This window comes from Aplidium turbinatum, chromosome 8 (assembly GCF_918807975.1).
Source record: "Aplidium turbinatum chromosome 8, kaAplTurb1.1, whole genome shotgun sequence".
Classification (NCBI taxonomy): Eukaryota; Metazoa; Chordata; class Ascidiacea; order Aplousobranchia; family Polyclinidae; genus Aplidium; species Aplidium turbinatum.
In genome coordinates this window covers 16,112,422-16,126,793 of record NC_137479.1, presented here as the reverse complement: position 1 = coordinate 16,126,793, position 14,372 = coordinate 16,112,422, and the positions used below count along the sequence as shown (strand labels likewise).

At 38.5% G+C, this 14,372-nt stretch overlaps 1 protein-coding gene across 1 annotated transcript; it reads right to left on the bottom strand.

The window, feature by feature from the left end:
- Positions 1 to 869: 869 nt before the first annotated feature.
- Positions 870 to 14,250, bottom strand: LOC145775343 (derlin-1-like). Its single transcript, XM_082586625.1, has 9 exons — positions 14,153 to 14,250; positions 13,256 to 13,355; positions 8,256 to 8,367; positions 7,130 to 7,194; positions 3,796 to 3,822; positions 3,368 to 3,463; positions 2,556 to 2,608; positions 2,233 to 2,343; positions 870 to 1,634 (listed from the first exon to the last, which is right to left on the bottom strand). Exons 1-9 carry the CDS (start codon positions 14,209 to 14,211, stop codon positions 1,505 to 1,507), a joined length of 753 nt encoding a protein of 250 aa, XP_082442751.1. The 5' UTR covers positions 14,212 to 14,250; the 3' UTR covers positions 870 to 1,504.
- Positions 14,251 to 14,372: the final 122 nt, after the last annotated feature.

Below are 14,372 nucleotides of genomic sequence, written 5' to 3'. Positions count from 1 at the left end.
ATATTTGAACGTTTCCCTACACTTTGGAGATAAAATATAATGAAGAAAGGCTTCTACTACGTATTGTTTTCATTGTGATGGTCAAAAAAATTCTGAACTAAATACTGACAAGTGACAACAGCCTTGTTGCTGACTGGTTTGACAAGGACTCAACATTGCATTGAACAGTGTTGCCAGCAATCAGATTCCCATAAATGAATTTCCTTGTAATTCCACAAAAGTTTTACTATTTTTTCTGCTTATTATCCTAATTTTAACTCTTAAAGGTGTAATGCTGAGCAAGGCTCATTAATTCTACGACCTTTGATTTACAAAAAGGTATTAAATATGCCAAATTTATGTAATTGCGATTTTATTTCTAATAAAATGTTTAAAAGTTTAAAAAATTTGGCAAAATAATTCATCTGGCAACACATTTTTCATGATGCTTTTCTTTGGATTTACCAAATTTCCACAACCTGTTATAAACTCGCTAGAACAGTTATCCCACTGCATTGTTCAACGATACATTGAGTTCAAGCTTGAAAAGTTTACTACCGAAAAATTTTTGTTTTTCAGTTTTTTTCTTCATTATTTGTCCGCGCGGCGCGGTTGGCACAGTCAACATTTCTACGCGGTGCCGCGCGGCGCGGCGACGTCACCGCGTACGCGGCCGCGTACGCTGCGCGGTTGACAACACTAGTAGCCTATTACCACCGAGTTCATGCAGTACGCAATATTTGGACTTAAAATAGCAAGCAAGAAATTTTCCGTTGATCTTGTAAGTAAGGTATTTTAACATAATAAAAGAACTAACTGCCGTGAACTTGAACAAATGCTTCTGGATCCAAAACAAAATACTCTATCGAGGTTAATCAAAAGCGACACACTCGAAATTGCATTCTTAATATTGTGCACCAAAAAAACCTAATAGCAAGCCGAATGACAGGTAAGTTGTAATTATCATAGTGAGCATTAAAAAACATACATGCTGGTTAAAGATGCTCTCAGAGAGGGGTTCGGTTATAACCGTACAAAGCTGGTGTCAAGTTTATGTGTGCTTGTTGAGTGTGCGCCATCAAGTACACGTTAATCAACCCACGCACAGGCGTCTTCGCAAGACAATCATCATATAGATTAGCGAGAAATAATTTTTAAACTTGCCCACAATAAATTTTGCTTAATTTTTTTTAGGGGTTCAAAGGAAAGTTGGCTTCAAATAAGTAGCACGAGCAAACACACTGACATATTTTTCTGCACATAAAAAATTACAGACATTAATAGGCCAGCCTTATCAAGCCTTTTCGACCAAGATCAATTCATACAACTTTAGTTTATATACAGATAAGCCTCGTTGAATCAGAGGATATGATGTGTAGTTTGGAGCAAAACCTTTTCCGCAAATTCACACCGGTGAGCTTGGTTTATTTTTTCAATGTCGTTACACGAAGAATTGGCAGTCCTCTATCAATCAATTAACTACAATCGACCATTGCACGTATCAGGTAAAATTGGGGGTTTCACGTCAGTTTTCCCCCAACTGTTGCCCTCTACCCCATCGATGTGCCCCGTCATTGTTCGCTTCTGTCCGTCTTGATTGGGGAGCGGTTCCGAACCCACTCACACCCCCTCGAACATTAGGAAAGAATTTATACCTAGAAAAGGCACTTGATTAGAATTTATGAGTTTACAGTGGAAAATGCAAAAAGCTTACATTTCATTCGACGGTAACTTGTGGTTTCTCTTCAGCTTTGACATCACTGATTTATACAGATTTATAGAAAAACTTCATGTCCGACGTAGACTGGTCAAATAAGTCGGACTTGGGACTGGAATCGCTGACCGTATATCAGCAACAGCACGATTCTTCTCCAATCAAATGTAGCAAACGGTCGGAGGTTTTTAACAACGAACGGTCTGGAAACTCGACTTAACACCTCACGACAATATTACAAAAATCTCTTAAGTATAACACCAAACAAACTCAGTTCCTTCAAGTATTTTTTGATAACTTTTCCTTAATCTAGCAAATCAGCTGTACCTTCTTACATATTTGGACTGGAAAGTTAATTTTTTGTTAGACGTTGCAGAATAGCCATGGTTATATGTCTCGTTATAATATTTTGCTTTATAAACCGGTACTTAAGAATAACAGTGCAACCTACGAGGTAGCTTTTAAAGTGACTGTGATGTTGTAAACCAGTGCTTCTCATTTAATGAACAACATTTATCCTTGACAAATCGGTTACTCACAAAAATTGTGGAGTCTCTAAAAAGGAAGTTCCTCCAAAGTCAATAGGATACTTGAACTTGAGGAAGAAGTACATGTGACCGACAAATATACCGAGCAATTCACTCATTCCTCTGCAAAACAAAACTGGAAGATGATCAACAAACATTTCCCAGATTCAATCTACGTAATAAGCAGAAAACAGATCTGCTTGGCCTTGTTAAGGAACATAAACTAATTCAACGTAAATTTTAAGAAGATCCCTAGAACAATTTTATTTAGCCTGTGCTCTTAAGACAGTGCAGCAAACAAAGTAGCTATAGCAAAAATGAACAAATAAGCTTACCCTCCTCTAATGATGAGGTTGAATGCAAAAAGAACCCAGGGTAAGTAAGCCGCCTGAAAATGTATAAGTCGACGTAAAAAGACTGGCTTTTAATGTACCAAACTAAAACTGCGCAATGAAAACGGAAATCAAGCCGCAGCGACTGAACTGTCAGTGTGCAATATGCATAGCTGAGCGGCAAGCACAGAGTTGGGCATGATCTTGAAGATCGTTTTTATTTTGGTGATCTTGATCTAAGATCACTTTTTTGTGTAATCTTGATCTTGAAAAACAATAAGCTTTGGGTGTGACGCTGCGATTCTACGCAAACTACGACAATGATCGATAGGCCTAATAGCAACAGTCACTAACTTATTACAGTTCTTAGGCCAGCGATCGAGTAGTTAAAAGCAACAGTAGCAATACCGTAACACTATAACCATCTTTAATCAGGTTGCTCATAGTAATTGGTTTTGCAATATTGATGATTAAAAACTTCTTTTTTTTCATGATCACAAAACGTGATCTTCAAGATCATATATTCTTTGCTTTTATTCGTGCTACTCGAAGATCAAGATCAGCAAAATTGGTGATGTTGCCTACCTCTGGCTGAGCGTAGTGACCTCTCGCAATATGAGTAGAGCATTACACTTAAAGGATTGTAGCAACCAATATTTTTTGGCCAAAAGACAAATCTTTTCATAAACAATCATGTGGGAAAGAGCGATCGATACGAGCATGGTAATGTTTTCTTCTGTAAAAATTCATAACCTTAGGCTTATACCATTACGCAAAGTAAACATTGAGTGCTTCCTACAAAAACGCAATCTCACTTTGAACCTTGTTCCAAACCAAAACGAGACGATTTGATCACGGTTAATCTGGCACCAGATGTACAAAGCAGCGAGCACAAGAAGTTCGAAAATAATCTAAATAAAGAATAAAAAAAATAATTAAAAACGGTCGTCACAATGTACTACACGAATTTTTGTGTTGAAGTAGAAAGCATCCCCATAACCTAGCATTAAACTGTGGGAAAATAACATGCTTATAAAAGAGATTTAAGCAGGTAAGATACACTGCGCGGAAAATATTATATAATGCAGTATACGTTCTCAGCAGAGACTAGTTGTGGAAGTAAATTGACATTGTGAAAACAAAGTCTATCAACAGTTAACAATTTAACATGGTAAGAAATCTCGATTCCAGTTAAATAATATCACAATCTAAATATGGTTTAGTGAATCTGCACATAACTTACCGGAATACCCAGAGCCAATGCAAGAATCTTTAAGTTTGAAACGTCAAGGAATAATTCACGTTTCCAAACACAAAAGTAATTTCATCACCAAAACAGTTTTCTATAATTTGGCACAAACAGCTTTCAGTGAAATGACAAGGACGTTTGTTAACAATTAACATTAATAGAAAAACATGCAAATGTAGTTAAAAATGTATTTACATTTAGCCAACAACGTGATTGCCTTCTTTTAAAATCGTATGAAACCATCATTTTAATTGCTTTGTCAGAGAAAGGTCTGCTACTATTCGGTGAGTCCGATTCAATGAGTTCTTAACCTCTAACCCCTAACCCTAACCCCCAATCTCTAACCCTAAAACGGCAATGATAATTAGGCTACGGTACCCGATAATTAAAAAAAAAATTAAAAAAATCCCCCGTTAAGGGATCGGACTCGCCGAATCGGACTCACCGAAACGGGCCATTCCGGTCAGAGAGTGGCAGCTGTATGCTTCGAACTGTGTTATAAGTTTGTTTTGTACTATGTTACCTATCATCATGCAAGTGACCGTTTAGTTTATCGTTGTTTTTTACTGTATACCACAAAAAGTAAAACTGCATTAAGAAGATCAAACCTACAACCTATTCAATTCATGCCAAGGTACTGGGTCAGTGCATTTGACACGACAAGCTTGAAGTCAGCTCAACGTTTTTTGTCTCCGTTTTCTTATTTTAGTTCACATAATATCATTCTCTATATCATAACTTCATAAGTAAGAATTTACAATGACATCTTTTCGAGATGTACCGATACCAATATTTTGGCCGATACCGATCCCGATATCACTTTTTTAGGCCGATACCGATACTGATATTTTGGCCGATACTTTGGTGTTACAAAAAGAAGTAATTTTGGTACTTGCAAGGAATTATATCAAATGCTAAATTTTACCTTATTTGCATAAAAACTATGAAAAAAAGCTTTCAATTGGCATAATTTATTAAAGATTCAAGAATCCAATCTCAACCGCATTGTTGTGTCATAATAGTAGGTTTTAGTAATGAAAGGCCACCGTAATTGAGGAGGGGTATAAGGGAAGAAACATTACATCATAATTGGGGTTTCTGAAAAATTAATAAAGTGTTTGCGCAAACTCTCCAAATATGCTATCATAATTGATAATAAGATGTAAAATGTAAACCAAGTGATTTGTGTAGTTGTACAAAAACTATTCGACAAGTAATGTGCAACCTAAGGGCGCTTGTCATTTGGTTGAAAAGCTTTTGCCAGGCCAAGACTACCCAGGTAGCAAAAATGCACAATTTTGCATCGCTCCCACCCCGCCAAACGCTCAAAAAACCTGTGCAACTCGGCTGCCCCCAGCAAGCTGGCTCCACCGGTCGGCGATTCAACTTCCACCCTTAGCCGCAACAAACTCACCAAGCCCAAACAATGTCACGGCAGAATAAGTAGGCCCAAAAAGAAAGCAATGGGACCACGAATCCTCACTAAACCAATCAAAATGGTCCCGTTGCGCCCAAGATGACAACCTCATTGCGAAGAAAGGAGGACCCCCCCCGGCCACCAGCACAAGGCTGAGCACCCACAAGCACAGCGAGCTGCCGTGACCCGCCAACCACAACAGTGTAGCTTCCACACCAGCCATGTCAATTCTTGTCGATGTCAATTCTTGCTACAAAACGGCTGCAGAGAAACATAATAGTTGATTGTATGGTCTAAATGGCTAGCATGGAAGCTACACCGTTATGGCCAGCAAATCGCAACAGCCCACCGCACCAGTGAGCGCCCAGCCCTGTGCCGACAGCCGGGAAGGACACTCCCCCCCCACAATAAGGCCGCCATCCCAGGCGCAACAAGACCACTTATTGATTAGTTCAGTGAGGATTCGCAGTCCCACCGCCCCCATCCCGAGCCCACCCACTCTGCCACTACATTGTTCAAGCCTGGTGAGTCCACCACAATAAAAGCGGAAACCAAATCACAAACAGACAAAACCAGCCCACCAAAAACAACCAAGCCACACGAGTCCCTCAAACGTCCAGCAACGCAAAAACGATGCAAAACTACACATTTCCGCCACCTGGGTAGTCTTGGCCTGGTTTTATCCTCTGCTGAGAATAAAAAAAAAACACAAATGATAAATATTGGAGAAATTGAGTCTCCTTCACAACTTAAGAATCGAAAAATGCAAAACTGCTGAAACAAAACGTTTTGTTTGAGTGAAAGAATCACTGTAAGCAACCAATGTTAAAAGGTGCGTGCAAGAAGTCATGGGAGTGTGACTTATCAAAAATTTGAACAGGTTGTTATTTTTCTACTTCAATGTGACGTTAGCTACTACTTTAAAAAATCTATAATTATCTTTGCTTCTGCAGAAAATCCGCAGCAAACGCCTTTTATTTTACATGTTTAGTATCGGCCAAATTTTGCCGATACCGATGCCGAAACCGATACTCAAAAAATGGCCGATATCACCGATACTGATAAATCGGTACATCTCTAATATCTTTATTATATATATGAGCTACTGTTGAAATCAAAAGTGCCTTCAGTACTTAAACATAGTTTTGTTTGAGAAATTTATGCCCATTCTAGTGTGGTGGTAAGATTTTAAAATTTTGCATATAAGATGTCAACACTCCTAAATGGTCTGGATATAAAAACTGTGGCACTGGACACTGTGGCACCAACACTGTGGCACTGGACGGTTTAGGTGCTACTATGCCATGGTGTTAGGTGATTTAGAAAAAATTTCCAAGTAAACTGTATGTTATTGGATTATATATATATAGTGGTTATATTATATTTGTGTATTTTAGGCCTAATTACAACGCTTATATATATATTATACAAAACTATTGCCGTAAAATTTCTATTTTTAGCTTGATGGAATGATGGGTGAATGTTTCCAAAACAAAAGTTTGTATTAAGCAAAAAATATATATATAGAAAGTCATGATGAGCAAATATGTACTCATAACAAGTTGCTATTTAAAAGCAAAAAAATATAATTGAATTAAGAGGCAGCATCAAAATCGTCCAGTGCTACATTGTGTAAGTGAGTAAGTCAACCTGGCATGTGCCATTGTGCCTACAAGTCATGGATACCTGGCAGTGTAGCGCAGTTTGCACAAAATTACCATCACAATAAATTTGGCCTTATAATGATAATAATAATCATGCTTTTATTTGCGCCCATTGCGACAACATACAGTTTGCTGCGATCACAGATGTAATTGTCGTGATACAACACATGACAGGAAGCAACGAATGACCACATCAAAATGTCATGGAACAGGGACATTAAAGTTTTAAAAAATAATTAAAGGATACAACTGTCGTGAGCCAATTAAACAGTAAAAGGAAGACGTAATCAGCCGGCCTTCCAGCAAATATTCCTGAAATAAAAATCACATTAATTTTCTGCAAGCACAAAACAATTTATTTTCTTTTTTAAATTATTTTTATTTCTTAAATGTAATTTTGAAATTTTGCCATCATAGTTAAACCAGGGGTCGATCTTAACTTTTTTTTTCATTAGCCCACCGGACTAACTGCTCCCCCTTTTCACTAGCCCGCACGATTTTTCACTAGTCCGACCAGTTTACTGACTTTTCACTTGTCGGATGATGTATTAAGATAAGTGTTTTGGCTTAACTGAAACTAACTAAAGTAAAAGGCTTTCAGATTTCAGTACGTACAAGAGAGCAACAATACGCACAATAACACCTTCTCGCACTACAGACGCAAACAATGCAATTTTAAAACATACAAAATGAATGTGGCATACGGTGTGTGATTAATATTTATTTATGTAGTAATATTACATTGTGTGCATCTGTAGTACGAGATGACACGCCACTCGCCAGGGTGGTACAATACATAATATTCGTTCACTGTCAAAAGAAGTGGACTATGGATGGATTGCGTTTGGTTAGGCCTCTACCGTCAGACTTGTCTGGCTTGTTGGGTCAGCATAACTCTTTAGGTCACGGAGGCACACGAGCTCTTCAACTACGACAAGGTAGCAATCCAAAGAAGAGGGAAAAAAAAACGAAATTAAAGTCAAATAAAATATTGTTTGTAAAAATGTTCAAGCTTGGGGACGTATTAATATTACACAATTACACAGTGACAACAAGCTCTTCTTCGCCGGCGAATATTTTCACTAGCCAATTGGACTAGTACTGCAACATTTCTACTAGTCCGCGCAAATTTTCACTAGCCATTGGCTAGCGGACTAGCGTTAAGATCGAACCCTGGTTAAACCAAAAAATTACAACATTAACAACAACAACAGTAAATATCAAACACAAAAGATTATTGTTCATAATCACATCATAAAAATCTATGTAGGTCATGACACCTATTACAGTGAAGTGAAAATGTTCATTCATATATATATTATATACATTATCTTTATTTTAACTTTAAACCAGTCTCTTATACTTTTAATTACCTGTTTCAAGTCGAGTAGAGTAACTGTACAGAAAATATAAGGTGATAAGATAATGAAAACCGGTCATTGGTGTTATAGGGTAATAAACAGCAGCAGTCCCAGCTCGCCATATCTGCAAACATATTTAGCAATCATGCATTGTAGCTAATATAGGAAGTCTCACTAAATCAATTCCTCATTGTAAATCCACAGTGAGTACATCCAGCGGTACACGACAACTGGGCGAGACAAAGTGGGCGATACCCACTTGGGCGAGACCAGGTGGGCGACGAGACAAGTGGGCGACGGACCAGGTGGGCGACGAGTCAAGTGGGCGACAAGCCAAGTGGGCGACGAGCCAAGTGGGCGACGAGCCAAGTGGGCGACGGCCAAAGTGGGCGACGGAAGCGAAAGTTTAGCCGTTCGGAAAAAATATGAATTTTAATTTTTACTTTAAAATACAATGATTGATTTGTAGAAGGGAGGCAATGAGAGTTCTCACGCTGAGTTTCACGAAGCATTGGAAGCAACATTTTCATTATTTTTTGTAGCCTAGTAATACTAATAGCGCTTGCTGTTTGATGTTAATTTGCATTGTGACATCATCTTGACACCTTATTTTGCAATTTGCGGCGTCAGGGTTTATCGTGAAGCTTAAGAGAAACCTCTCAGAAAAGAGACAAACGAAAGGTCAAAGAGTGGTAGTAAGAGTAGCCTAATTGTAATCAAAGAGTTAGAAAGGAAAACGCCGCAGAGAGTTGTTGCAGCAAAATTTGGTGTGGCACAGGCGCAAATTTCACGGATATGGAAGGCACAGGAAAAGCTCTTGAACAACCATCGTAACAACAACATCGACAAAACTCACCTTAAGCAAGTAGATCAAGAATTTCAAACATCATTATCGATGGAGTATGTTGCAAAAACTTCCGGTCACCATCGATGCTAATAAAAACGCTGCAGCCACCAACATAGCACGCGCAATCTGTTTGTTTTTTTTTTCGCTGAGACTTTTTGGTCATTTGTCCGAAATGACTTGTAAAAATTCGGTCATTTTTTATTTATTTCGGTCATTTTTTCTGATGAAAATATTTCCTTTCAAGTAGCTGATACAAACCAAAATTTGCACTTTCTGACTCACCACAACATTAAGTTTCGCTGAGAAACGTTGTCGTGTTTTACCTGAGAAAAGTTGGAACAGACAAATGTTTCTTCAACGTTCATCAGCGAAACTCAACCTTGCAACACTTGGCCGAATTGACTATACAGTAGAACTCGGTTAATCCGGATTCGGTTAATCCGGATCTTCGCCTAATCCGGATGAAACTGGAAGTACAAATGATTTGTAATCTTTTTCTTGAGAAACGGCTTCGGATTATCCGGATTATTTAATCCGGATCTTCGCCTATTCCGGACAAAAGTGGCGCTTTCTCTATCGCTTTATCCGGATTTTTCCGACAATTTTGCCATATTATGCTAAAACGTAACGTGGCTTATTGCGAGAAATTTTTTATCTATTGTTCCGTTAATGTGACGCAATAAATTATTGCGGATTTCTTCTTTTCATGAACAGTAATCCCTCGTAACGCAAAATTCGTGCGCAAATGCTCAAACTCGCACTGTAACTTGAAAAGATGTCGGTGATGTTTTTTCAATAGAAGACTTTGTTTGATTTTTTGTAAGTTTTCCAAAGAAACTCGTCTTCCGTAACTGTTTTCAAAAGTTTTGAGTGACTACAGATTATTCCGATTTCCGACACGCATGTCTGAAGATATAACTTTTGCCAGTGTGTTCTTGCGTTAGACGCAGAGTCTACAAATACATTCGTTTTACATGCATACTGCATTTCAAAAGAATTCTATCGCTAATATGGTGATCGCGCGTCTCGGAATTGACAGATGACCACACTAATGCGTCCGATTTCAGTGATTTTTACCGATACCCTTCTATCTAGGTAACGTCAGGCTTGATAGAACCGTCATCGGTTAATCCGGATCTTCGCCTAATCCGGATGGAATCGCCGGTCAAATCGAGTCCGGATTAACCGAGTTCTACTGTATATTTGTGTGCACATTTTGACCGAATTGGCTAGGCTATATTTTTTTCGGACATTTTTCTAAAAAATCGGTCAATGACCGAAAAATTGGTCAATGACTGAAACAGCGCACAATTAGTGTTCTTGACGCTATAAACCGTATGTGCGCGGAAAATCCAATGTCTCATAGAGACTTGCCATTAACTTACATTTACAATGTTGTATGTGAAAGTACCAATAAAACTTTAATCCGAATGCTCTAGTCTAGACGCTGCGTAACTGCATCAGCAGTTTACAGAACACATTGTGACTGACAGTCATTACTAGAGCCATTTTGTTTATGACCTAAAAATTGAAACATATGACTTTAGTTTTAGATATTCTGTCAAAAATTTTATTTTAATGGATTATTTTTAGAGCATTTATGCTAATCTCCGTAGTTAATGATTCGTATGTAAGTTTTTACATGTATTTTAAACAATAACACACTCGAACAACTAACAAAAACTTCTGTTTCGCTTGAAAATCACTACAAACATTCAAATGTCTAATGCATGTACCTACCAAACCAGCTACTTAGTAGGCCTAGTTAAGATCTCACCACTGGCTGACCTAGTGACCTACCGCAAGTGTTTATAATATTCAGAGACTGGATTGTGTGTTGCAAAATAATGTGTCAAGATGATGTCACAATGCAAATTAACATCAAACAGCAAGCGCTATTAGTATTACTAGGCTACAAAAAATAATGAAAATGTTGCTTCCCATGCTTCGTGAAACTCAGCGTGAGAACTCTCATTGCTTCCCTTCCACAAATCAACCATTGTATTTTAAAGTAAAAATTAAAAGTCATATTTTATACTGACAAGCTTTGATAACGGTTAGGGAACGTTCATAACTGACTTCAACCACTCTTTGGCCATTCGTTTGTCTCTTTCCTGAGAGGTTTCTCTTAAGCTTCACGATAAACCCTGACGCCGCAAATTGCAAAATAATGTGACAAGATGATGTCACAATGCAAAGCGCTATTACACAAAAAATAATTAAAATGTTGCTTCTAATGCTTCGTGAAACTCAGCGTGAGAACTCTCATGGCTTCCCTTCTACAAATCAATCATTGTATTTTAAAGTAAAAATTAAAAGTCATATTTTTTCCGAACGGCTAAACTTTTGATTCCGTCGCCCACTTTGGCTGTCGCCCACTTTGGCCGTCGCCCACTTGGCTCGTCGCCCACTTGGTCCGTCGCCCACTTGGCTCGTCGCCCACTTGACTCGTCGCCCACCTAGTCCGTCGCCCACTTGTCTCATCGCCCACCTGGTCTCGCCCTAGTGGGTATCGCCCACTTTGTCTCGCCCAGTTGTCGTGTACCGTACATCCAGTCACCACGTTACACATACAATCCATTTTCGTTTTGAAAGCAAGAAAATCGTATAGTATTGTGTAAAATACAACCAAACATACTGATGATTGTGTTATGGTAGGTAGTGCTCAGTTTTCCGTTAGCTCAACTTGTGAAGGTATAAGATGGGAATGAAGATTTAAGAGCTCATGACAGAATGTTTATATACCATATTTCATAAATAATTTTACCAACACATCTTAATAACAAAGAAAAAAATACATCAACTTCACCTCTACCACCAACAATACTAAATGGTCATTTCAAAAAGACAGTCCAATTCAAAAAACCTCAATGGTTGGACAGATTTATCTGTGTTATATAAATCTATCAGCCTACCGAATAATGTAAAACACTAGATTGAGATACACCTAAACTGAATCAATGTCAAATAGATATATCTGATTTGTTGACTGGAAAATGCCAACAGCTGCTGATTATATACATTTAAAATTGCCTTATTTCGAATAGACGAGTTTAGCAAATTACACTGTAATTGTCGGCTGCGAGGTGCAAGCACCTGAATGGCACTCAAAAATACATCAATTTCACACCATTTCAAAGCATGCAATTGGATCTTGACAAGCCATTTAACAACATGACATGCCAAAATCTTTGAGAGCAGCTGACTCAGTTAACAGTGCATGGCCAGTGGCAAGGATGCAACCTAGTTCGTACCCTGAACAGTTCATACCCTCAGTTCGTACCCTGAAAAGATTGAGAGAAAAATTAAAAAAAGGAAGTCGCTGATCGCAGTTTCCGCAAACATTTCAAAATTTTCCCCCTGAAAAGATCGAGAAAAAGATAGCACAAAGCCAAAGTCGCTGATCGCAGTTTCCGCCAACCCTAACGCTAACCCTCGCTCATCGCAGTTTCCGCAAACATTTTTCCGAAGTTTGCGCTAACCCTAACCATAGACTAATCTATGCTCCAACCCTAACCTTCGCTGATCGCAGTTTCTGCAAACATTTTTCCGTAGTTTCCGCTAACCCTTACCCTAACTCTAAGTCTCTAACCATAGAGTAACCTATGCTCTAACCCTCGCTGATCGCAGTTTCCGCAAACGATTTTCCGCAGTTTTCGCTAATCTTTTCCTAACTCTAACCATAGACTAATCTATGCTCTAACCCTAACCCTCGCTGATCGCAGTTTCCGCAAACATTTTCCGCAGTTTCCGCTAACCGCAGTTTCCGCTTACCCTAACTCGGCCCTAACTCTAACAATCGAGTAATCTATGCTCTCTAACCCTAACCCTCGCTGATCGCAGTTTCTGCAAACATTTTCCCGCAGTTTCCGCTAACCTTTACCGTAACCATAGAGTAATCTATGCTCTAACCCTAACCCTCGCTGATCGCAGTTTCCTCAAATATTTTTCCACAGTTTCGCTAACCTTAACCCTCAAGTTTGTTTGCAAAACTCCGATCAGCGAGTTCGGCTTTGTGCTATTAAACTGCAATCAGCGACTTCGGCTTTTTTTAATTTTTTCTCTCGATCTTTTCAGGGTACGAACTGAGGGTACGAACTGTTCAGGGTACGAACTAGGTTGCACCCCAGTAGCAACCACACATGAATAGTTGAACACTGTTTACCTGAAATCTCTCAAAAAAATGGTAGTAATCTAAAACAAGCCATCGTCCACTGAGCAGACCAAACTTGGCTGCTAATGGCACAGCAACAGCAGCAGAAAACCTGAAAAGCATTTTGAAAAACCTGTTTATGTAAAGTTCTAAAAGACACGAAACTTTCAACTAAAATGACACAAAACTTGTAGCATTTTAACTTCAAACTAGTTAAATGTTTCAAAAACAAAACTTTGTTCCTAAACTTCTCATCAAATTTTCCTATAATTCAACTGATGATCCACTGGGATGTGCAATTGCGCGGTGTAACAAAACATTTTAAATAAAGTAAACAATATCACTTTAGTTGTTTACTTTAGTTATTGTAAACATTGTTTACTTTAGTTACATTATTGTAAACATTGTTTACATTATTGTTTACTTTAGTTAAATGTTTGTCTGACTATTTTTATAAAAGTGTTAAAAAGACAAATGTAGTCCCATACACACGATACTACCGATAAGCCTCAGAGGATAAGACCCTTATTTTACTAAGCTTTCAACACTACAGGAGTAGGGTGACCAGTTGCAATTTCTTGACTGCCTTTCCTTCATTTACTACACCAAGAGCATGTGGCTGTGTCTCTGGCAGGACACTTACAGGCACGCCTGAAGGTGGGCACAAAGATTGGCTTTTTTGCTTTCTCGTCCACTTAATCTAAATCTTCAACCACCGGGTGTAAGCCTGGATACGACAACAAACAGTAGAGGTGAAAGATGTTTTACCACAACGAGCTTAACCCAGAAGTCAAACCAGCATAGTGCGATTGGAAAACAAGATTTATGAACTGTGCCACCCACCACCAAAAAATAATAGGCTACTATTTTCTTTGCAGGAAAGATAACCAGGCAATCATACGAACTCACCAATATCTTGAAATCAGTGGAATTCCCCGATACCAATCACTAAGGTCATTTTGTGCCATATTTATGAATTAAGTTTACAGAAAACCAAACAAAATACTAAAGAATAACAATAATAAATTTTGGAGCTGGTATACAAGTCCCCCCCCCCCCCCCCCTTTGGTAACTCATGACAAAGACAGGACTCAACCAAACATGTAGGGTGAAACTACTTTACCTTTGC

Coding starts and splice junctions, on each gene's coding strand:
- LOC145775343 (XM_082586625.1), bottom strand. CDS start 14,211: ATGGCACAAAATGACCTTAGTGATTGGTATCGGGGAATTCCACTGATT. Junction 13,356..14,152: donor CCACTGATTTCAAGATATTG/GTGAGTTCGTAT, acceptor AATGCTTTTCAG/GTTTTCTGCTGCTGTTGCTG. Junction 2,344..2,555: donor AACCTCATCATTAGAGGAGG/GTAAGCTTATTT, acceptor TTTGTTTTGCAG/AGGAATGAGTGAATTGCTCG.